The 24,784-nt window shown below is 37.9% G+C and overlaps 2 protein-coding genes across 6 annotated transcripts; both read right to left on the bottom strand.

Moving 5' to 3' along the window:
• Positions 1,442-10,837, bottom strand: LOC109714460 (protein KINESIN LIGHT CHAIN-RELATED 2-like). The gene is made up of 3 exons (XM_020239099.1): positions 9,092-10,837; positions 2,721-2,936; positions 1,442-2,145 (listed from the first exon to the last, which is right to left on the bottom strand). The coding sequence occupies exons 1-2, from the start codon at positions 10,705-10,707 to the stop codon at positions 2,753-2,755; spliced, it is 1,800 nt and encodes a 599-aa protein (XP_020094688.1). The 5' UTR covers positions 10,708-10,837; the 3' UTR covers positions 1,442-2,145; positions 2,721-2,752.
• Positions 15,086-21,867, bottom strand: LOC109714201 (mitochondrial inner membrane protease subunit 2). Of its 5 annotated transcripts, none has more exons than XM_020238697.1 (6): positions 21,197-21,867; positions 20,497-20,549; positions 18,256-18,557; positions 17,707-17,779; positions 17,447-17,612; positions 15,086-15,665 (listed from the first exon to the last, which is right to left on the bottom strand). In XM_020238697.1, exons 3-6 carry the CDS (start codon positions 18,419-18,421, stop codon positions 15,558-15,560), a joined length of 513 nt encoding a protein of 170 aa, XP_020094286.1. In that variant the 5' UTR covers positions 18,422-18,557; positions 20,497-20,549; positions 21,197-21,867; the 3' UTR covers positions 15,086-15,557. The 5 variants fall into 5 exon arrangements, with proteins under 5 accessions (XP_020094286.1, XP_020094288.1, XP_020094287.1 ...); XM_020238699.1 differs by having other exon boundaries at positions 21,211-21,867; XM_020238698.1 differs by lacking the exon at positions 20,497-20,549.

The raw sequence follows: 24,784 nt of genomic DNA, 5'->3' as shown, positions 1-24,784 counted from the left end.
CAGATCTAAATAATAAATCTCCGCTTACACGCCTCTAATTGCAATCTATGTTGAACCGAACGGGCCTTATAATTGCTATAAAACTTAAGTTGTCAGATTTATCCCTCCAAAATTTTGTTGTCCGCAAATATATCCTTCTGTTACTAAAATTTAGATAACTATAAATTAAAAAAGCTAATCACAATTAATTAAGGAATAAAATGACCTTTTTATTCCTTATATATATATATAATTTGTATGTGAGTCCCGTCATTTTTCTCATCATCTTCTCTTTATCTTGGACGACGGCGGTACCTACGGCTGCAACGACGTCGAAAGCGAGCCCTCGACTGCGGCAAAAATAAAGTACGCCATACGTACTGCAACGAAAGCTGGGAGAGAAAGAAAGAAAGAAAAATAATTTTTTACATGAACAAATTTGTAAGGACAATAATCATTATACGCATTCATCGTTAAAAAACTAACGGCGAATCAATTGATATAAACATATATAAGGGAACTAGAACTCTATTGGGATATGTTCGCAAATCTGAGAATTTTTGACAGTATAAATCTATTTACTTTAAGTTCTATAGGAATTTATCTATTATCCGATACTTTTATAGAGATCTATATGAAATTAACCTAAAATAGTAATTGCAGGATGAGATGAAGGATAAAATTGTAATAAAACAAGAGGTTGAGGACCAGAATGTAATAATTCTATTGCTGGTTAGGGTGGCAATCCAACTCGCTATTTGCGAGCCAACTTGTGTTCTGCTTGAAATAAGCTCGAGATCGAATCGCTCGTTTAGTAAACAAGCCAAACACAAGCTGAATTTCTCAAGTTGTTTAATAAACGAGCCGAACACGAATTGAGATTAACTCGCTCATGTTCGGCTCGATAACAGCTCAAATACATATATTATATATTTATATTTATATATTTTACATATTTATATATATAAATAAATAATTATACAATAATATAATACAAACTTTTATTATTTTTTATTATTTAATTTTTAGTCCGACCTAAATATAAAGCCAAACTAAATTTAAAAAAGATCATCTATATATAAAATTTTAACAATTACATCAAAATCTAATGGATAAGATCTAAAAAAATTATTTTCTATATATATTATTTCCAATTCTTTTTTGGTCATCAGTCAACTGAACAGGAGCTGAATTTTTCGGCTCCTTTATGAAATGAGCCTCGTTGACAACCCTAATGACTGGGGACCACACTCTTAACTTCGTGAGACAATAGAAAACTCCCTATCCAATTTTAACCGCCCCTCATTCATTATCAAAAATATATAATAATAATACCCAGGAGACCAATCAATAATTGACAAGTGTCGACCCTCTAGTCAACTTAGACCACATAATCTCTGGAAATAAAATGAAAAATAAAACAACCAAACTTTAAATGCAGTCAAAAGCTAAAAAGGCTGTATCAAGGTAATAATATACTGCACAACTTCACTGCCAAGCCACACAGTAATCAATATTTAATTAAATTCATTAAGAAACACTAAGATGTAATTTACCATTATACAAATCTCTTATCTACTGTGGTCTCAGAAGTTACCTCGAATAAATAAATAAATAAATATATAAATAAATAATATTATAATGATGGGTTCTCTTGGGAGCAACAAATACAGCTATTACCTGCAGGGAACTGAGGCTCTGAGTTGGAGAAGCAGAGAGTAGCAGCAGACGCAAGGAAAACTCAATGCATATGTGCATGAACATCACCTGCGCATTGCTGAGCTTATGAACAGCAACTTCTCTTTGGGATTCCTGTGCATGAATCAGAACAGGTCGAACGAGTATGTCCTGCGTATGATATGCCATGTGCACGCATGTGGGCGATCCAGAGTGGTCACGGTGTGCACCTTGCGATTTGCGCCTCATCGAGATTTGGAAATAGACTCGGTGAATCTCGTTGGTTTGCTCTTCTAATTGTCAAAACAAATCATTGGAAAGCTCGTATGGAGATGATGCAGTTCCTAGTTATAGCATATCTTTCCATCTTCCTTGCAGACCGGTACATTACCTCACCTTATTCATTTTGAAACCTGTGCGAGGGCAGCAGCATTGAACACAAGACAAATATTGACTAGAAGAACGCTGCTGGAGGTCATGCACGATCGCCTGCTTCCAATAGAAGATTATTAGTTCATAATCAGTATGTTTGACCACACATCTCCTTAACAAACCCAAAAGAAATTAAAGAAAATTTGGCTAGAAAACTGTTTCCAATAGTTAGTTTATTTACCCTCTCTATTTGAATGTTCTGTTTGGCCTTAGCTTGAGCCTCAAAGAAGCAGTACAGCTTTTTCATTCAAATCCCACCACAAGGTTACTGCTACAATAGAAGTAGAAACTTCAAACTAGAACTTCGGCTTCAGGATCCAAAAGTTCTTTTTGCATTCTACCCGGGCCAATCCTCTAAACTCTAGACTTATTTTGTTTATAAAACATCTAAAATCTAATTGCTGCTCCACGAAGTAGAGAAGTTGTTCCATAAACCAAACCAAACAGGCAACCCATCACATCATTATTCTACCAGAAGACTTAAAAATCAAGTTCAGTTCCAAGCCAAAATTAGACATATAATAAGCAAGGTTACTTGAGCTGCTTCATCATTCTAAAAGATGACCTTGCCTAAGAATGAAACTGGTAATACAATTAACAAAAGAGAACACCTATAAACATCGATGACTTACATTTGAGTTGTGGGAGATTGGCAGGAATTGTATCACTTTCTAGAAGGCGGCAGTGGAAGAGAATTGGCCGGAAATACTGCAGAACGAGATCCCTGAGCCTTTTTCTTTAGCTGCTCAAGAAGCCGGTGAGCTTCTCTGACCTCGTCCGCAGCACTAGGCCCCTGTGCTTCCCACCCATCGACTACTTGTTGTTGGAAATCCATTGCAATCGCATAGCTGTATTAGAAAGTAGCAAATTATGTAAGTGGAAACAACAGACGTGTTCAATTACACAGAAAATTCCATTCTACTTTGAGATATACCAGTTCATAAGAGGCTTTCAAATAAAAGAAATTTACTAGTGCATGCTGTTTTAATCAAAATAGCACCTTCAAGCAAAGTAGAACAAATTAGCTCGCAAAGAAGAATAAAGGGAGGGGGGGCATACAGTGTGCAAAGCTATATTGAACACATCAAAGATATAAAGTATTCCGATTGCTAGTCCACGCTATCATTTTATGTCATAAATGGAACATTCAGCAAACTAAATTACAATATGTATTTATTTAAATCTTGAAAAACTGGGATAAATTAAGGCACCGATACAACCAAATGATATGGACTAAAGGAAATAGGACTACTTATAGTACTACTCATGCTAGAAGGTATAAGAGGACCTCTCCATCTTCAACATTTACTCCTCACGCCCTACATAAAGGGTCTGAGCAGAATACATTAAATCATCTAAACCTTAAATCAACTTCCAACCAAATCTACAAGTACTTATAATCACTGATTTTGAAGTCTACACATTATAGATCATCTGCTATAGGACCATTGTAGTGGCTTTCATTTCTTGATTCTTGTTTTTTTCCAACTATAACAATGCAAATGCAAGGGCTATTTATGCTTGACCTTGTACAGTCTTAAGTTTTTTCTCTCTAAGTTGCAACAGCTTTCCAAAAAGTTAAAAAGTTCTAATAGTGCACAATATCTTGAAGGGTGCTTTTCTTTGTCACTTAGATCTCGTTCTAATAGTTTGCTGCAACTTCTTATTACATTCATTATCTTTCAATCACTCAAATGCCCCTTCCCCGAGTTCTAGCCTCTTCTGCTCTTCTCTTCTGTCACTCCATGCTATGTTTCTTTTCCCAATTCCTGAAGAAAACATTATTTATACGCATCCATCAATCTCAATTTCTCAACAAAGTAGATGAAGGTAAGGTTCGAGGTCCGGACCTCAATCATAAACCTAGCTATATTTTGGATAGAGCTGAGCTAGATTTGAGCTGCTATGGTGTTTAGAACACTCCTTCACCCAGTCATAGCACATGTTGCGTCAAGCGCCAGGTTAAGATAAAACTGAGTCTATAATGTAGTTGGATTAGAGTATTTTAGGCTGAGCAATGGAGCAATTCATGCCATCTAAGAATAATGAATACTCTATTTACACATTGTGGCCATATCCGATGCATATCAGCTACGTATATGCACCAAATAATTAGCCAATATGTGTCGGCTATTTAAGCATGGATACTTCAAATTTCATGCTATATCCATATCGAACACATATCAGATACCGATATGCGCCAAATATGCGCCTAGTACGCGTCCGATATGGTAATGAAGTGTCCGGCATTTAAAAAAAAAAAAAAATATATATATATATATATATATATATATATANCTTGGATACAAAAAGAATACGGGGGAATACAGGGGGGATATAGTCAATTCTTTTTTGGTCTAAAATAATCAGAACTCAAAATTTTTCAACAAGCCCACATCCAAGCCCATTGGAAATAAGGAAAAGAGTGAGAAAAATGCCAATCTCACTTCAATTTGTCATTTATTTTATCTTTTTACTCTTGAATGGTTGAAAGCGCTTTCTCCCGTTCTATCTCCACACAGTATTAAAGCACTTTCTTCCATTCTATCTCCACCGTATTAACCTATGGTTCAGTCCTTTACTGCTTCTCTTGTACTTTCTTTCATCTAGTTTGTCAACCTAGCGCTAATCAACAAAAACCATAAAGAATGATTTTCTTCTTCTATTAAATTATTAGCTTTTTTTTTTTATTACTGTTACATATAATAGATCCTAATAAAACATACATAAATGTTGAATGGCTAATTATCTAGTTTGTGCAACTAAATATCTATTGTTATCAATTCATTAAGTTGGATGATACTTGGCTTATACTTTTTGAATTATTATTTCATACTATTGATTATCTTTTTTTATGAACATATGTAAAACAATTATACAAGGTAATGTATATCAGAATATATTCCTTAATATAATCCAGATTTCCAGATTGTCCTCAATATATCATTAGATATAATTAACATATATTTAAATATATTTTTAAAATAATATTTTACTTAAGTATACCCCGCGTACTGTATCCTTGAAGTTTTAGAAATTGTCATATTACCGTATTGTATCGTGTCATATCCATATCCCCGTATCTTCTATGCAACATAGGGTGTCGGAAACGTAGGGGTGAAAATGGATCGAATACGGTTGGATATTTGACAAAACCATATATGCATCCATATTTATTTTTTCGAATACGAATTCGAATGCGGATGTGTCGAATATTGAATTTTTGTTACCATAACCGCTGAAAACGGATTCGGGTACAAATCAAATATTTGTTCAGATTTGAATATGGATCAGATTTTATTAGGATATTATTCGGATAACAATATATACTAATTTGCACATATGAATGTAAAATAGAATTAGCGCAAATAAAACACGATGCAATTAAAATTCACACTCGTGTTCAAACTTTATATGCCTATATCTTATTCGGTAAAATCTAAGAGTATGTTTAGTTCAAAATGTAAAGCGAAATCAGAATAGGAATTAGAATAGATTGTAATGGAAAACAAAATGGCGAAATATCCTAATTTGTTTGGTTAAAAATAGGAATCGAAATCAGAATCAACTCTTTTTTATTGTTTGCTTAAGAAAAAATCAATCGCCAATAAAAATGTTTAAAATAGAATTCACAATTCAAAATTAAATTACACACTCAAAATATAAATCCAATCTAAATTTTAAATTTTGAATTTGAATTCGAATTCATGGTTTGTATTCAAACCTCTTATACAAATTTTGATTCACATTTCAAATATAATTTAATTTAAATTTATGTTCAAATTTGAATTCAAAAAAATATGTTGAATTCAAAAAAATATGTTGAATTTACAATTTAAATCATGTTCATATTGAAACAAAAGAAAATTAATGAAAATTAAATCCACTATTTAAATTCGTAATTAAAATTTGAATCCAAATTCGAACTCACAATTTAAACTTAAAATTTATATTTCAATACGAATTCACAATTCAAATTCAGGTTCAAGTCAAAATTTAAAACTATATATAAATTTAGATAATATTACTTAAATTTAAATAATTGTTATTGAAGAAGTAAAAAAAAACAAATGTAGGGATTAAAGACTTGAACCCCACACCACCCGCTTCCTTCGCAAGCCTGCTACTATGCGAACTATACCAGCATCTTATTTGGTTTTCCACAATATGTGAATTAATATATACATATGTCATTTTCAGATATCCATATCCAAATCCGATTTTCTGGATATCCAAGATATTTTGCACTCTTTCAAACCATATCCACATCTGTATCCAACCCAATCCGAATATTTCCTAATCGGATGCAGATGAAATCGAATACAAGCAAGAATATGATCGGATATTATCCAATCAGTTTTCACCTACAGACACGGCCACAAAGTATCTGCATTTTCAAAAAAATTTAAAAGAAAAGATACGAGATGCATATGGGAGGATACAAGGGGGATACAATAAGTATATTGATGACTATCTATTGGTTAATTTTGGCCAAATCAACCTTCATCTCTAACCAATTAATCCATTGTACAAAAAAAAAATTGCAACAGTCTTCTTTGCAGCCAGATTATTGCTTCATATGTTTCAAATCATTTTGATATATATCACTATGTAATAAATATAGCGCTTGTTGCAGATTTATGTATTCAGAGGTAATAAAACCAAAACAGGGACATGATAATAACCAAAAATCTTTGCTAGGATTGTAAGAACAGTGGCTACAATATCCAAGAAATTAGGTCAAAACATGTTTAGATTTATTGTTAATAAGAGCTCAGAATAATAAGGTAAATGGGCAAATATTAACGTGTCTCTTTGACTCATCACATGGAACAGGGACATGAATATTCTAATCCTGGCAACAATCTTTACAGTGGCTACCTTTCAAAAGCATAATGTAAGGATATATGTAGCTTTTGTCATACTTTATTCCGATACTAGTATTTAGCATGTTTTTTCTTCCTGGTAGTTTGACTCTGTAACTTACATTTATAGTTCCCCATCAACCCAACACTATGTTTGAACTACAGAGACAAGCACAAGAAAAAAGGTAAACAAGGAAGCATGACCAAAATAGCATCTATGTTTTCTTAGTGGGGATCCAAGATCACAATGAGAATAAGACACACAATATAGAAAGTTCAGAACTAACGATATTAAAACACTCTAAACTCTTTTTCTAGTCAAAAGGCTAATGAGTCACACCAGGATCTCATAACGAAAATCTATGAGAAATAAACTATAAAAGAGTCAAAATATCGCAAAATTAGGATCACAAGCCTTTGATACAGTCATCCAGATAGACAACCCCATTGATAAGTTAGGTTCTTTAGTTGTTTGTCTAGACTGTGGAACTCAGTGATGTCAGTTCTGAGTGATACACAAGCTGGCCGACCAGTCAGCAAGGACCAGTCAATTGATCAAAATTCTCTGCTACAACCAAACTTTGGCCAATGACACGAGTTTTACTAGCAAGACTAATTTAAAAATTTTGATCCTATCAACACAGCGATTGGAGATGGTCATAAAAGTGATAAAATAGCATAAAGGAGTTTCAATTAATTGATAATTGATATGCCAAACAACTGAATATAAAAAAGAACAAGGACATTTACAATATTAGATGGCGTATATAAGCGTATCATGTTTTGGTTTAACATAATGAATAACTCACCAGTTAGCAACTCATACTACAAAGAGTATTCAAAAACTTTATTTCCCTTAAGCATAAAATTGAGTAGAAAATTCCGCAGAAGTTTTGCAAAGTTGATAATATCAGATATCAAATATGTGAGAAACTGCAAAAGCTGATATACAAATTATCAAAATTTGTAAGAGCGATCATTTTGTCGAAAAATAGATTATAGAGGAAGGGTAATGCACATAACCTCTCTTTTACAATTACCACTTGCCAACTCATGTATCTATGAATCAGCTTAGGCAAAATCACAACAGAAAAATACTGGAGGATAATATAAAATGATGCTGAATGTTGGCAAAGTACATAAAACAAGAAAAAACTTCAAAAACCGTCATGTAATCCAACCATCTCCACTTCACCATCTTGTGGTTGCAACACTTTTCACTCTAAGACTGTTTTCAGCTAATTTTTAGGACATTGGAACACTAGACAATGATGAAGATCACTAAAATGTTGCAAATAAAGATTTAATCCCTCTATCATATTGATTAACCTTAATTAGAAATTATTTAATAAGTCGCCCTACCGTCACATGCTAAAATTATCTCAAGTTTTTCCATAAAGAAAACTGTAATGAGAGGAAAAAGAAAAAAACAAATGTGAAAAAATCTATGAGATTCGGCCCAACCGGCATTCTTAAACCACTGAAACTGGCAAAGAGGGGATGCTATCGTCGGTAAGAGCAAAAAAGAAAATGAATCAGGTGAACGTGACACGGAGCTGACTGGTGACTAAAATTGTTCCTAAAAAGCTATAGCCTTAGTCGTCAACCCCAGGTCCCCAACTCTTCTCCACTAGGAGCTGTCCGACTCTTCTAGACTTGCTTAAGCAACTCATCACTCTTTTAGGCGCTTAAGTAAAATTGAACCTCTCATCAACCAATCCTTCCACACTCACATGATATACAAGTAAAGGTACAGAAAAATCAAATTTGTTTTTTTTTTTTTTAAGATTTCAAGCAGCCCGCATAAAGATCATTAATATTTGATGAATTTTATCTACTCTATGAAACTTATTCAGAAATTGGTGCCCAGGTACATGAGTATAATGAAGAGAGGCAGATGACGAAGAACAGATAGGAGGAAAAAACCAGACATCTTAAGCAAGAAGATAGTCTAGAAAGTGAAACGGCCCGGTTAGTCTTGCTTATGATTTCATATTCCAATCAATTAAACACCAAAAAATCAACTCCAAGGTCATATCAGATAAAAGATAACCTTTAGGCATCACAATTTAAGTGTGGCAACCAGTAATTAAAGAAAATTGTTAAAAATAAAGTAAAAGCAGGGTAACAAAGCATACCTTCCCATTATTCCATATGCATTTGCAAGACACTGGTTCGTGTCGATAGAATCCTCGTGTTGTGTCCCAAATGAGATCTCAATTATGTCCTTTGCAAGACTGAGAAACTTCACAGCCAACTGCAGCTGATTCATCTCCAAATAAGCCTGCCCCAAATGCTTATAAGCAAATCCCAACCCAAAATGCTTAGGTCCAAAGGAATTTTTCAGCTTCTCAATCGCACTTTCCAGATACGGAACAGCCTGCGGCACTCTCTTCGTGAAGAGAAGCAACCAGCCAATTCTTGCTGAAATACTTCCCTCCATGTGCTGCATCTCTGGAAGCTTCTGGAGCATAGCAAGAGTCCTCTTCATCATAGATAGGGAAGTCTCAAACTCGCTCATTGACTCATATAGCATTGATACCTCCGCATAAGCTTCGACTACTTTCGAAGGGCATGAAGTCTCCTTCTTGTCAAGAATACCGCAAGCAATCTCCACGCACCTCCTCGCCTCCCCAAACTTCTCTTCGCAACACAAGGCTTTCGCCATCGTTACCAACACGAAAGCCCGGGCCTCACTCTCCTTCTCTGCCTTCTGAATGGCCATTTTCAAAGCACTAGTCGCTTCATCCAACCTACCTAATAAAATTAGTATGTTGGCTGCATCAATTTCGGCTTGTATCAATTCATCAACCAATTCTAAACCCCCAAAAATTCTCCTCGAGAGTTCGCTCTGTCGCAGCGCTTCCTCATTCTCCCCCAGTCCGATATAAATAACCCCAAGAAGCTGCCGAACCTTGGCCACCTCAGCCGAATCGAGGCCAAACTGTTGCTTATGAATCTCCAATGCCTTCAAACAGAGAGGCAACGCCTCCTTAAACTCTAATACCAATGTGTAAGCCTCTGCCGTATCCTTATAGGCGCACCCTAATTCCCTACAATTTGGCTCCAAAATCGCAACTTTAAGCTCAAACGACCTCCGTTGATCGACCAAAGCCTCCCATCTTCGCCCCAAGGCGGTCTTTGTCCTCGCGAGCTGGTCGTGGGCAGCAATACAGACATTAGCATCTCCCCTTTCCAACGCACCAAGAATCTCCACAGCAGTATTCAGCGACTCCAAGCTCTCATCAAACCGCTTCATCTTGCAACTGATGGATCCGACCACGCAAAGCGCCTCTGCGACCGGAAGCGACCACCCGCCATCGGACTTCTCGAAGATCTTCAGAGCTCTGAGGGCAAAGGCGAGACCTTTCTCGAAGTTTCCGGATCCTTCGCCGCTCATACGCTCCGCTAGCTTCAGGCAAGCCACGCCGAGCTTCCTCTCGTCGCCGCCGCCGCCGCCGCCGCTCTCTACAGAGGACTCCATGGCTTTGAAGGCGACGAGGAGCTCCTCCATGGTGGACGCGGAGTCGAAGGATGGGGGAGCGGGGGGAGGCCATGGGAGGGTTTGGAACGCGCGGGGGGAGGGGAGGGAGACGGAGAGAGAGGAGGGAGAGGGGAGGGGAGAGGAGGTGGGAGGTGGGGAATGGAGAGGGAGGTGGGAGGAGAAGAGATTGGGGAGGAGTAGGTTTCGGGGCGAGAGGAGGAGGGTTCTGGAGAGGGAGAAGAGGTAAGAAGAGAGAGGAGCTATTCGCATGGCGTCGGGGAGGGCGTAGGGTTTTTCCAGGGAGAACGAAGGTTTTCGCCGGAGAAGTAAAGGCCTTATGCACGAATCCAGGCGAATAAATTGGGAATTTGTATTCTTTTGGTTGCAATGAATGAATGAATGAAATAGTGAGCTCTCTGCCAAAATAAATTTTTATTAGCGTATAAGATAGGAGCAGCTAGGGCTCCGTAAAATAAGAACATAAAAAGGGTAAACTTTTAGTGTATAAGATAGGAGCAGCTAGGTGACACGGATAAAATGTTTTCCGCTGACTGTTCCTTGACAGTCGCCCAACTTCGCTAGCGGAGCGAGTCGTTAAAGAGACCCAAACCCAACCCGCTGTGGGAAGACGAAGGGTTTTGTAACTTTTTCTATCAATGATGGAAGCTCAAGAGTTATGAGATTACCAAGAGTTAATAGGGTAACTCTTGGGCTTTTGGCTCATTATGAGGGTGAGTTAATATATGAGTTAGTGGGATGGCTAGATTCAATGTATCTAGAAACCTATAAATAGTGGGGTTTGGCTAAGGCCTAAGGACACAAGAGAGAGTATGTGTATGTGTAGGTTGTAATTCTCTTTTTCTAAGTAGTGGAGTACTTAGTTTTTTTGAGTGAACTTCTGCCTCTCTCTCTTTGTCATTCCCTTTGCATACTTAGTCGTATGACACGAAGGTCCGGGTTAGCAACAGGGACGAAGGCTTGCCCATCTTCGAACAGGAAGGCGGGCGCCGCACGGGCTTTGCGAACAGAAACGCTAAGGCCGTGACATAGGGCTCCGTAAAATAAGAACATAAAAGGGGAAAGTCGGAAAAGGAAGAAAGAAGAAAAGAAAAAAAAGAAAAAAATAGAATAGAAAAGCGATAAAAAAATGGAGGAAATAAAAGCTAGTGTCAGAAAAAGGCGTTAGAGGAGCCCGATCTAAGTGGCCGTCAGGAGTTTGACTCGTTCCATTGACTAGGTAGCGTTGGGGAGTTTCACTCGAAAAATAATATTATTTCTTTCCGTCCAAATGACCCACCAGGTTGCTGACAAGAGGCTTAAATCTTTTGTTCTCTTCGCGGCATTAGAGATGCTAGTTGTTTTGATCAAAAGACCACGAACGTCGCCCAAGTCCTCAATAAGTGCATCCAATCCCCCACGCAGAGGAGTAGGTATCTAACAAACACGTAGTAACACAGGAGATGGTCACAGCTTTTCGTGATGAACGCACAAAAAACACAGTATTGCTCCACAAACATGCCTCGGTTGAGTAGCCTATCGGCAGTGAGAATTCTCTTACGAAGTACCAACCAAATAAAGATTTTGATTTTGACTGAAATTTTTAGTCTCCAGATATGTTGATTCATCAGGTCTCTCTAACCAGCGTCAGTGAAGAATTGGTAAAAGGATTTGACGGTAAACAGTTGATTGGAGGTCCACCGCCATTTGAGCGAGTCTGGCCTAGTACATGGACAACTGTGTTGAAGCAAGTCTTTAAGCAACGTCAGCTGTCTATGATTTTCGACTGAGTGGATGCCGCGAAACCTCTACAGTTGAAGCGCCATCTCCATCCGTTTGAATTCAAGCATTGAGATACTCTAACCTCTTTGTTCCTAAGATTGACAAAAATATCTGGAAACAAAGTACGCAGTGGTGTTTCTCAGATCCAGATGTCAGCCCACATCCTGATATCTCTTCCATCGCCTAGCTTGTAGGTGACGCCGCATTTGAACATGTCTCGGCAGCGTACCATGCTTCTCCACCATTGCCAGTACAATACAAAGGCTTTGCCCTCCTGTAATGGCCTTCGTCCGGTGTAATAGAGAGATCTAATCAACTTGTTCCAAAGCAGGTGCGGCTCATTAAAGAAGCGCCACCACCATTTGGTTAAGAGTACCATATTTATAGATTTCATATCTATGATCTCTAAACACTAATTATTATTATTTTATTAATTCCTTTTTTTTATTCACGTTGTAAGTTTACCTTAACCATTTACTGTAGGATCCACTTTCTTTATTACTAATCTTCTTTTCTTGAACTTGCTTTTTTTTTAAGATCACTTTTCCTTTCGTCTCTTCGGTAGAAGAGAACTTTATTCTGCCAGTTTGGTTTCTATGTTCCTCTCCTAAACTCCGTAAAATCAGCTTGAAATCCTACTCTTCTTTTATCTAAAATCCTTTACAAGCTCTCTCCCCTTCCCTCACCTCACTCCCCTCGGCGCGGTGGTTGGCGCCACCGAGATTGACACCGGGAACGTGACAAGGACCACGACCGAGATCGACAGCACGAGAGAGCACTGCCCATGTCCCAATACCCTGTAGTCCCAAACGATGGCTCCAAACCCTAGCATTCGACCTCTAGGGTTGGCGGCGATGCCTCCGAGGGCCGCACTGAGTGGTGTCGGAGTTACGGCGGTGCGCCCGGTGGGGACGTATGCGGTTGTGCCCGAGCAATCGCCGGTGCACTATGGGCAAGTTCCGAATGGGTATACAGTGGTTTCTCCTCTGCCAAGGCTGATCCCTTTTCCTATAGGTTTTCTTGACTATTATTTGCTCTTTATGATCAATTTCATTTTTCGGCCCTTTTTTTGCTAGACTACTATCTATTATGATTTGACTTTGATTCGTGGATTATAGAAAAAAAAAATGAGTTTTACATTAGTATTAGATTTTATTAATTAAATTAATGAGTGGCGGTAAATTATGTTAAATGTGTTGTTAATGGAAATAAGCGCATAGGAGACACAAGCCACAGTATATTATAATAAGTGTTCTGATAAGTTTTGTATTGTTATGCTATGTGTCGAGATACGCATATGTTGATTATGAAAGTAGAAGGATGGATTGATTGGTGAAAAGGAGTTTTGGGCACCCAAAAAAAATAGAAGCTATTATTTGGAAACTGATTCTCTTGATATCGATAATTGGTATTTTCTGCTACAACTATGTATCATTGTTATCAATGAGAAACGTCAGTAATCGTCATTCTTGCAATTGTTAAAAGATTACTTCTCCATTGTGTTGGTATGCTTAAATTTATCTAACTGCATTTCAATTACACAAATGACCATCACCACCCCACCTTGACCGAGCTTGCAAATGGTGTTCCCAATAACCATTGGACCAATATCAGACATCATAAAAATTACATATTGAACTTTTCCTTGCATATAAGTAAAATCTAGTAAAGCTTCAAATCTTCTTGGGGTGCTTCTACTAATGTCATTATTGTCATAGCTCGGCTCAGCTGTTCACCGGCATTTGTTGAGAAGATGATGCCTTCTTTTTTTATTAGTTATACTATTTCTTCTTGTCACGTGTAAATTTAAAATTAAAATTTATTTGAGTTTTATGATGAATTTAATTTAAGGTGGGTTTCTTCATTTCCTGTTTTGCAGGAGATTAAAGTGAATTTGATAATTACTGGTTACCGTATGCCGAAAATGACCGTGTATGATCTTCTAAACAGAATCAATGTATCTGTTTTAATGCTTAATTTGTAACAATATTTATAATTACTTTAATTTTTTGTTTCTAATTTTTTTTTCAATTTATTAATGAAAAATTTGATATATTGTTGATGCACGGATCATTTTCTTTGAAAGAAATTCTAGTTGCTATCATATCTTATATGAATGTGCCTTCCAAGATAATAAACTGTAATAAAGTCTATTCGCCGCATTGCGCGGATTCCTAAACTAGTTTAGTATTAAGGTCCAAACTTAGCATCAGAGAAAATAGAATTAGACGAAAATATATATAAATATATTTTTATAGTTTTTTAAAAAAGATTATAAAAAATATATCATAACTATTCGAGAACACAATATTGTGTACGAAAATAAGTAATTTTTTTATTTATATCATCTACCAGACAAAATAAAATTGGGATGAAAACAAATAGAAATATATTTTTCTATTCTTTGGTAGGATCTTAGAAAATATATTTAACAATATGATATTATGTAATTATTTAACAATATGATATTATGTATGAAAATATATGGAGTATTTTTATTTATCTACTTTCTCAATATGGGCCTGTTTAGCCATTACAAGAATTAAAAAGAAAGTTTTTATATTTTGCCATAATAGGTTGGTAGAAAATTTTGAATGAGCAGAATATTTTACTTTATTTTTCAGCATTGAAATAAAATATTGTATATTTTACAGAATTAAAAAAATAACTAGTTTTTGAAAAAAAAAATAATTAAAAAAACCCGTTTTGAATTATCTGAAAATACTTTGATTTACAAAAAGAGACTAATTCATTAGCATAGACACCACAAATTTACCCAAGCCGTCAAAAATTTTGATGGAATACCCATTTATTGAGTGGCATGCAGAAAAAAGTGGGAAAAAAAAATCACAAGCTGAGCTCACAAATATATATAAAACAACTAACTAAATAAAATCATGTTACTAGGCGCCCACTTGCAAACAATTTCCCAACACCAACATAGAACAGTCTCATATCCAACAAAAACATATGGCCTAATTTGTGCTCCTTCGAATAATTCTGCTTAAATAACACTTATAAGAAGCACTAATCACTAATTGGATGAAACATATACTATGATAAAATTGGGCAAAAAAAGAAATTTTACATAAACTAAGAACATACAGTTTTAAAAGACACCATTGAAAATGTTGCAAATAATATCAGGTACAAACATTGCATCCGAACAGGGTCTAAGTTTCTTACTCTTCCCAGTTGAGTTGATGGTGGCAATCCCACCATCTTTAATGGAAATGTATAGGATTCTTGGGATATTGCAAATTAGTGAAAGGAACGACCCCAAACTTGAATATCAATCATATACTTCATCAAAGAAATTTGCCTTATTGTAATAGATTGTGTCAATAAGATGAAATTCTTCCTTCTGGAATTTTTCTCTCTACTTGACTCATCCTCCACGGTGGCCAAACCACATGGGTCACCCGCCCTCGAACTAGACCCAAAGGAATCTGCAAGATTAAGCCCAAAATCATCAAGCTTGAATAACATAGTGATTAATTAGCTGTAATTACTGAACACACTGCATAATTCTACCAAATAGCCAAAAAATGTTGTACTAAAGGTGAGATAGGATAGTGAAAATTGCATATTATCAGTGTAATGCTATTATCAGTGAAAACCCAAATAATCTGACTTTTTAAGTGTAATTTCCTTTTTTAAGCAACTGTCTAGTAATATAACCAGTTTCGGGTGATTGTCAATATGAAGAAAAATCATCACAGCTGCTTCTTCGAGTCAGATGGATAGTCTACCACTTTCTTTCAAAAGAACTTTTGTCTGCTAAAATTGCTCCATATTGTTATTCTAACAGAAAATTTTCCAACAGAACTAATCTTTCATAAAATGCTTTACATATCATGGTTAAACAATTCTAATGCCAAATTGGAGAACAATTCACTCAGTAGTAAAATTAGGGTTATGACAACACATGCAAGTAGTCGAAAAAATCTCAAGTCAGCTACTTTCTTCTTTCTAAAATAAGTACACCGGTCCGTTATAAACTATACGTCTACTATTTCCTTCCTAAATTATCATGTCCAAGTCCATTACATTCTCTTCTTACTCTTCTAGCTTTTAAACTCGAAGCAATGTACACCAAGTTATGCAAAATGACAACCTTTACCAATATTTTCACAATTTATTATTTCTTTATCTTTTGTAGTTTCATAAATTATACACTACATCATTCTCATATAGGCTAAGATTCAACTCAAAAAACAAAGCTCAACATAATGGTTTCAATAGTGAAGGATTCAGTTAATTCGGAATTAGCAAATGCAAATTTCTAGCACATTGTTGATGGCTTGATGCATATCCACCAGAAAAAAGGAACACACTAAATGAGAAGGACGAACAAACCATTCATTCTGCAGACTTATTTGGAGGTTTTTGATAAATGTAGGTGTAAAAGCTCTAGTCTAAGTTTGTAAATGAAAAATTATGCAATCTTCGAACATACATGCGTGTAACATGATACAATTGAACAAATGAAGAGAAAAAAAAAAGATGCTGGACATGCTTCAGTATCCTTTTTCTTACATTCTCTCAATCAATGTATTTATGGTGCATTTGATTTGGGGACAATGCAGAGGATAACATATCCTACTACTGTTGATAAGTGAAAACAAAGTCGGTTTCCAGTTTGAGATAAAGAAATAAAATTCTGATTGTTATGGGGCAATCTGGGATGAAGGAATAGGGATAGCACCACTCATAGGAGTTAACTGGAATGCCAGTTTCCAGATTTCACCAAAACAAACCATCTGTCGAACTTTTTCTTGTGCTCGGCAAAATAAGGCACTAATATGTTTTCTCTTATACCCAGATCAAACGTATCTTTCGGTACTAGCGTGAGAGAGAGAACAATCGCATATGCAAACTAGCTAACTTGAGAAGACCACATTTCCTGCATTTCTTCATATTTCACGCATGTAGCATAAGATTAAAATGTTTCAACTCAAAGCAGGATGCACCAATGGCACCTAGCGCATGCTTACAAATATATCAACTTTCAATTTTAGCCAGCATGTTATTAGAAACAAGCACAGATGTACTTTACAATAAAAATTAATTAACTCACAAGAAATCAAGAAATATAGGGGCATGCATTACTTATGCTTCAATTGAAATCAAAATCCAGCTAAGAAAGAAATAATATATATAACAAATATTTTTTAAGATCCTGTGCAAATGTTTCAGTATATAAAGGCCAGAGTGGTATTAAACTTACGGGGCCAAAAGATCTAGAATCCCAACTACAAGCTGCATTATCACCTTCAACCCAACAGTGCCCCTCGGGGATCCTCAATATCTCAGAAGACTCTGGAACTTGAATCCAATCACCTGGTAAGGCAATTAACCTCTTCACAAATATCTGCTTATGGTCACTCGGGCACCTGAAGAATATTGCAAGTTATAATACAAAATCAGCATATAATAAATGCGTAAGGTAAATCCAAAAATTTCTTTATGGTTCCATATCCTACTAACTTAAATAGTATCACATCACCATTGGAGAATCTATACTTGTCGAGGCAGAACCTTTCGGCTAACGCAAGATCACCTGGCAACAATATTCCAATCAGCAAAAGAAAAGCAGGAGAGAACTTTCTATAAAGCTGCGTAGGAGTTTCATATTTTAGCAAATAAAAAATATGTCATTGCATTGGAAATTTCATTTCAACATCAAACTGGCAATAAATTGCCAAAACAAAAAAGACCATATAATACGCTTATGTCAAAGGCAAATGGGTTAGGCAAATCCAACATACGTCAGTTGATGCCTTTAACAATGATAAGTTGGTAACTTCTGATGCTTCAGATAAACAACTTGAAATTTTGAGTATTATGAAAATCATCTTGCAATTTTTGATCAGGTACCTTCTTTCTTCTAAATTTCCATTAATGGATTGTATAATAAAAAAAAATTATCTTTTGAACATCCCTTGAGATCAGAATTAATGGTTCATTCTCTAACATTTCTCATTGGTTGATTAAATGTTTAAAATAGAAATAAAATTAAAAAAAAAACCAAATTACCTTTCAAGGATCCTGGAAAGGTTGTGGGGCTTGCCGTGAATGTAGGGTGCATAGAATCACCCCTTACAGAAACAAAGGTCAAGTATCGATCTGAAATGGTAACACCAATAATAATGCCAGTTATAGACTTCTTCGTGAATAGCCACAAATTATTCCATGGCCCCATATCCAATCCTCTATTTACAAGGTGATGGGATGAGAAAAGATCGCACGGGTGCAGGTATATGTGTATAGTCGCAGGACTGGCCCAACTGTAATAAGAAATCCTCAACGCATGCAATTGGCACGATCTACCTAAATCCCTGTCAAAACATCAATACTAGAATCTAATTAGAAGCCAAAAAAACGAGATCAAGGTCTCAAAACTGATCGATCGACGAAGCTAGAGAAGTTGTGGTGTCACGCCCAAAGGTCCTTTTTTGTAGAGCCATTTTGAAATCGAGCCATTTAATAAATTAGAGTCAGCAAAAAAGTACCCATTTTTTTTTTAACCGTGTCCCGAGGATGTAACAGACCCGCTACAAATACAAAAAAAAATTTCGTTCAAACAGACAGTCCCTCCTATATTTGCACGGCGTAGCATATATTACAATTGACAAACATGACCTCCACTCGCACAAACAACATTTCAAAAGTTTCACATCATACAGCTAGTCGTCCTTAGTCACAACCATTCCATATCAACTTCACATTCATTCCTATTAGTTGAAAGCGTCTCCCACCCGAAGGCTTCACTTTGAAATTCTAGTTTTCCAAAAATCCATGAAAAGCCGAAAATCATTTTGAAAACCGTTTCCCACATAAAAACCTTTATTTTAAAAGCAAGCTATCCCGAGGAGTAGAAATCCATCATTCGAAATCCAACTTCAAAACCACAAGTAACCGAAACCTCAGGTTTCCAAAATCTACAAGTATCCAAAATCTCATGGGTCACCAAATCTCACATGGATAAACAACAACTGAACCACGACTGTCTATCTACTTTTCTGTGTAAAAAGGTAGAATCTGGACTATCAACAATGTCTATCTAATGATATGTATAAATATGAGAAGAATCCAAAAATGCTACCGTAAGTCGGGACCTATATCACAAGCTTACTATCTATGTCCTCACGCACCATCCCGACCCTCACCGCCCGATCTACCTGAAAAATGGTGGGGGATAAGAACGTGTAAACAAGTCTCCCCCTCCTAGTGGGTACCACAAGCTGACGAAGGCAAGCTGTGCACACCGACAGATGAAAGGGATAAACAGTAGTAGTAACAAGTAAATCGGGTGTGATAATAATGAATAACAACCACCAATAATCACCAAAGAAACTACTACTGTAAAGTGAGATAATAAAGTAGCAACCAACTATAATCAACAGTCAACCTAGTGCAGTAGCAATGATAACTGAACTAAAAACAACTGAAACAATAGTATAAACAACCACTGCTGCACAGGAAGATAGAGAAACGATTATGCATCAACTGCAACTGATAGCACAAACATACCCAAAGCTAAACCATCGTGTCGGTCTAAGGACCTCAGGTAATGCCACGCCTGCTCTAATTGGCATATGACCCTAGCAGTAGGCCGCTAGAGCTCACGGGTTGGATGTACGACTACTTTTTCAGAAAAAAATACCCTCTTGCGGTGGATCAGACCGCTGGTGTACATAAAATGCTCATGAGTTATGGCGATCAATGCAAATATGATCAATAGCCGTCCATCGGCGAATAGCCGACAATCTAACCCCTCAGGGGACACCGACCAATAGGTCATCAAAACAACACTGGTATACGAGCATTGACCACTCAGGTCAACTAAACTGTACAAGGTCATCGACAGAGCATCGACCACTCAGGTCAACAAAAAAGTACGAGGTCATCAACAACATGAGCATAGGAGTACCGACTAGTCAGGTCATCTAGGATGTATCTACGAGAACTGACCGCTCAGGTTAACAATGACACATCCACAAGAACCGACCGCTCAGGTCAACAGTGGGGTATCCACAAGAACCAACCACTCAGGTCAATGATGATGTACGATCATGCATAAGCAAGAACACTACCACTCTACTTCAAGATCATGATAAATAAGGACAGCAGTATAACTAAGTAGAGCAAATGCATAGCAAAATCATATGGTGTCAAGCTCAAGGAGTAATAGGTATATGCAAGAGGTAACAAGAAGAATGGAAGAGACATCACCGAGCGTGCACCACAATACCGACTTCGGATCAAAGTACCCACCTATGTCAGGTGTCGCACCTAGCGCCCGAGGTGCGTAGAATCGTCGACCAGACCTACGATAAATCCACCGAGTTAGGGTCCAACCTAGCCAACTCAAAACACAGCACGCACAAATCCCAAACTACCCACGGAATTAGTTTAGTAAAGCCAATTCTCGAACTCGCCAGGAATCTCGAAAAACGCACTACGATGCCCCCAGGACCCACGAAATGTTCCAAAAGACAACGACTCATGCCATGAGTCACTCGCTGACCCAAAACACACTCATTTGGTTGTCCGAGCAGCAAACACAAGCTCCTAGGCCAACTCGATCATCGTCGGTTAATCGTTCCACTTCAGGCTTCCGGAAGTGTCCAATTTGGCACCAGAAGCCCCCGCCGCTCATCTGTCACCTCCGAACACTCAAGGCGACCAAGTCGGCTAGCCAACAAGGCTAAGTGATGATTTACAGGGCAACCGCGCAGCCGAAAAGTCACCAAGAAACGAAACTGTGTTCTATCAACGAATTTGCAGGAAAACGCATTGAAACCCATTTTTGCTTACACGAGGGCTTCGAGATCTGTTACAACTAGTCCAGAGGGTCGCAAACAGCAAACATGCGCTGCCCTAGGCGGCTCACAATGCCACAATTGCAAATAGACCCCTAACACTCCACTATTCACATAAATACATATAATACGAGAGTGTTAAGGGCCGTTACCGAAAAGCGTGTACCTCCGGGACAAAGAAAGAGCTCCAGCAGATAGGTCTCAACGTGTAAGACACCGTGCTCACTGTCCGGAGCGCAAACGACTGCCAAAGAGCGCGCCGGAGCTTCTTCAAATGCTGTTTTGAATGGCCACCGGGAGTGACGATGTCAACACGGCGAAACAGGGCCTCTCCGGCCGGATCCGAGGTGAGCTAGGTGATCAGTGAAGATCCAAGGTCACTGTGCTCACTTTCCGGAGTGTCGGGAACCCCTCGGATGGCCGGAACAATGAAGGAGGCTAAAAGGTGTCCTAGCTCGGCTAGGCAGGGAGCACTCCTGTCTGGATGCCCGAGACTGCCCGACGAGGAGCCCCGCGGATGCGGCGCCCTCGGCAGAGGTTGGGGCCGCCGGGGATGGACCACCGGAGATCCGGCGTCGCGGAGGAGAGGGCTTTAGGGTGGTGCGGCCCCCTGGGGCTCGGGTTCACCCAGTAATGATGAGAGAGGGAGAGAGGGAAAGTGAGGGAGAGATTGAGGGAGAGGGAGAGAGATGGTGCGGCGGCCGGAGGAGAGTCGCCGGCGGCCGGGCTGGCGGCGCACCCTGATGGGAGAGGGGGTGGCGGCTGGGTGAGAGGGTGAAGGAGAGAAGGGTTAAGGTGAGAGGTGGAGAGAAGAAACCCTCGATCTCTTATTGCCCCGAGGGGTGGAAACGAGCCGAGCTCGAGCGAGCTTATGTGAGCTCAAATTCGGCTTGAAATTAATTTCGAGCCTAAATCTAGGCTCAAGCTCGGCTTGAAATTAATTCGAGCCGAGCTCGAGCGAGCCTAATTTCGAGTCGAGCCGAGCTCGAACTCTAAACGAGCCGATTGAAATTCTCGACATTATATAATCAATAATTTAATTTTTATAGAACATTACCTACAATTTGATGCAACATGTCCAATAGTTCAAAATACAAAATAATTATAAGAAATAGTGAGGCTATGGGTTGACTTTCCTGACTGGATGAGGGTGAGAGAGAGAGGGAAAAAAAAAAGTAGGAATTTAGAAATTGAATGTTATCATGTTTTAGGATTATGTGCAATAGTGAAAATCTGAAAGAGAGAGTGTATTACGTAAATTAGAGTTGGACTCAATTGCACGGTTGTACTTGTTGGGTTTTTTATGGGCCAACAATAATGGCCCAATTAAATTAAAGCCTATATATAATAAAATAATTATATATATATATATATATATATATTATATATATATATATATATGATATATATAATATATATATGGTCTGGGGCTACTATACTCTTATGAGTATAGACCCCCTTATACTCATAAATTTTTAACCGTTGATTGATGCGATGTGTGGTTAGGATGATGGTGGTCCCCATTTAGAATGATAGTGGTCCCCTAGGGTTGAGTGGGTAGTTGGTTAAATAGTATGATCTAACGGATGAAAATAATTAATGGAATAAATCTAAGGGTCGAAAACTTATGAGTATAAAGGAGCCAATACTCATAAAAGTATAGTAGCCGGACTTTATATATATATATATATATATATATATATACCATCTTAATCTGTCACGCCCTGGGGCCGATTTTCAAAGCCATTTTGAAAATTCATTACCATTTTGAAAACTCAGAGTCGCGGAAGATGTACCCTTTTTTTTTTTCCAACCTGGCCCATGTGACGTACAGACCGGCCACAAATACAAAGTTCATCTGTCCACTCGGACAGAATTTTCTTTGTATTTGCACTGCGTACCAACTATACAACAGGATCACAACCACAACCTACAATTACCAATCAACAACCAATTAATGTTATGCATTTTCATACAGCTAACAATCCTTAGAGATGATGCATGCCTCTAAGTACTCCTTAGGCGCTGGATGATACAATGTACAGTACAACAATCATCCTATTTAAAAGTGCTCCCCACACGGAAGCTTTTATTTTTGAACTCTAATTCATTCATCATGAAAAACCATTCAAAAACCTTTTTAAAACTATTTCCCACACGGAAACTCTATTTACCGCCGTCAGTTGCTTGCACATGTCTTTCAATCATTGTTGAGCGTTCCTCTGCAAACACCGATGGTTCTGCATCCATCGTATCAGCATTGGTTTGGTTCAACAGAATGGAACACTTATCAATGTGTTTCTTAACTTCGTTCCAATAAGCAAGCATACGATCTTTTTCCTCCACTAAAGAATTGTAAAAACAAATGTTACGACCTAGCCCACTAGCAACAATAACTCGTTGGGCCCAAACACCGGTCCAAAATACTTAAGCCCAATTATTATTACTAGTGTCTGAGTCTCTAATAAACCGAATCACATCCCCATTCCTATCCGAGGTGGGATTATTGAGGTGTGACAGACTCCCCCCGTTAAGGCCCTGACGTCCTCGTCAGTCCAATCAGACACACAACCCAAGATCACTAGGCGATATGAGACTCGTCTCGCTAGCCTTGTCATCCAGACCCTGACATAGCTGGTCACCTTGTCATACAGACTCCGGCATAGTCTATCACCTTATTTTTCAGACTCTGGCTCAGCTGAGACTTGCCACACATTTCTGGCTGGTGAACTAGCTCTGATACCACTTTAATCTGTCATGCCCCCGGATCCTTTTTAGTTTAAAACATAGCGGAAAAGAGTCTGAATTTTTTTTTTTTGAAAACCTGACCCCAGAGTATGTCAGATCCGCCACAAATACAGGGAATCCACTGTGCACACGGACAGAGTCTCCCCTGTATTTGCACGGCGTCGCACAAGTACAAGAAGCAATCCAGGTACAACCACAACCAAATGAACATACAAGTAACCAACAATTATATATTCATACACCATTCACATCACAGGTTCACATTTATATATTCAATATTTAAACATAAATCCACATCTATCAGTTAAAATGTTTCCAACTCAGAAACAGGTTTTGAAATACTAAGATACAAAATCCACAGAAAATCTTTTGAAAACTATTCCCTACACGGGAACTTTTCTCTTTTAAAAACGCTACCACGAGGGGTAGAAAACCTTTTATTTTACAAAATCCAGAAATCCACATTTTCCAAAGTAATAAAAATACTGAACCATATAAACCGACTAAACTATATATCAACAGAAATAATAAGGGTAAAAGCTAAGCCGAATAACCTGGGTCAGAAGATCTATTGACCGCTACGTACATGTCTCACGTCTCGTCTCAACCCTCACCGCCCGCGATACCTGAAAAATAGTTGGGGAGGTGAGAACATGTAAACATGTCTCCCCTCCCAGTGGGTACCGCAAGCCGATGAAGGCGAGGAGTACTCACCGGATCAGGAAGAGCTAAATAACAACAAGGGTCAGTGGAAATATAGTAGCAACAATAGTAAGGTAAAGAGCAGATATACCGAATACAGTAGCAATAAACTGAAAGAAAGTAAGAACTAGACTGAATAACGGCTACCGCTACTGTAACTGGAACCGAAAGCATACATGAATATCTACTATAGCAGCAAGACAACTATAAAGTAAGAACTGTAAGTATGCATGCAACGACTGCTACTATAGACATATGCGTCAACCGGTCAAGAAGTCCAAAAGTACCCA

Source organism: Ananas comosus, linkage group 8, assembly GCF_001540865.1.
Source record: "Ananas comosus cultivar F153 linkage group 8, ASM154086v1, whole genome shotgun sequence".
Lineage (NCBI taxonomy): Eukaryota > Viridiplantae > Streptophyta > Magnoliopsida > Poales > Bromeliaceae > Ananas > Ananas comosus.
The sequence above is the reverse complement of the archived record's forward strand: the minus strand, read 5'-3'. Positions and strand labels throughout refer to the sequence as shown.

What these genes read in the sequence shown, in the direction of transcription:
- LOC109714460 (XM_020239099.1), bottom strand. Translation starts at nt 10,707, where the DNA reads ATGCGAATAGCTCCTCTCTCTTCTTACCTCTTCTCCCTCTCCAGAACC. An exon ending in GCATATGGAATAATGGGAAG is followed by an intron (nt 2,937 to 9,091) that starts GTATGCTTTGTT and finishes TTTCTAATACAG; the next exon opens with CTATGCGATTGCAATGGATT.
- LOC109714201 (XM_020238697.1), bottom strand. Translation starts at nt 18,421, where the DNA reads ATGGGGCCATGGAATAATTTGTGGCTATTCACGAAGAAGTCTATAACT. An exon ending in GGTGATGTGATACTATTTAA is followed by an intron (nt 17,613 to 17,706) that starts GTTAGTAGGATA and finishes AATATTCTTCAG; the next exon opens with GTGCCCGAGTGACCATAAGC. An exon ending in ATTCTAGATCTTTTGGCCCC is followed by an intron (nt 15,666 to 17,446) that starts GTAAGTTTAATA and finishes TTAATCTTGCAG; the next exon opens with ATTCCTTTGGGTCTAGTTCG.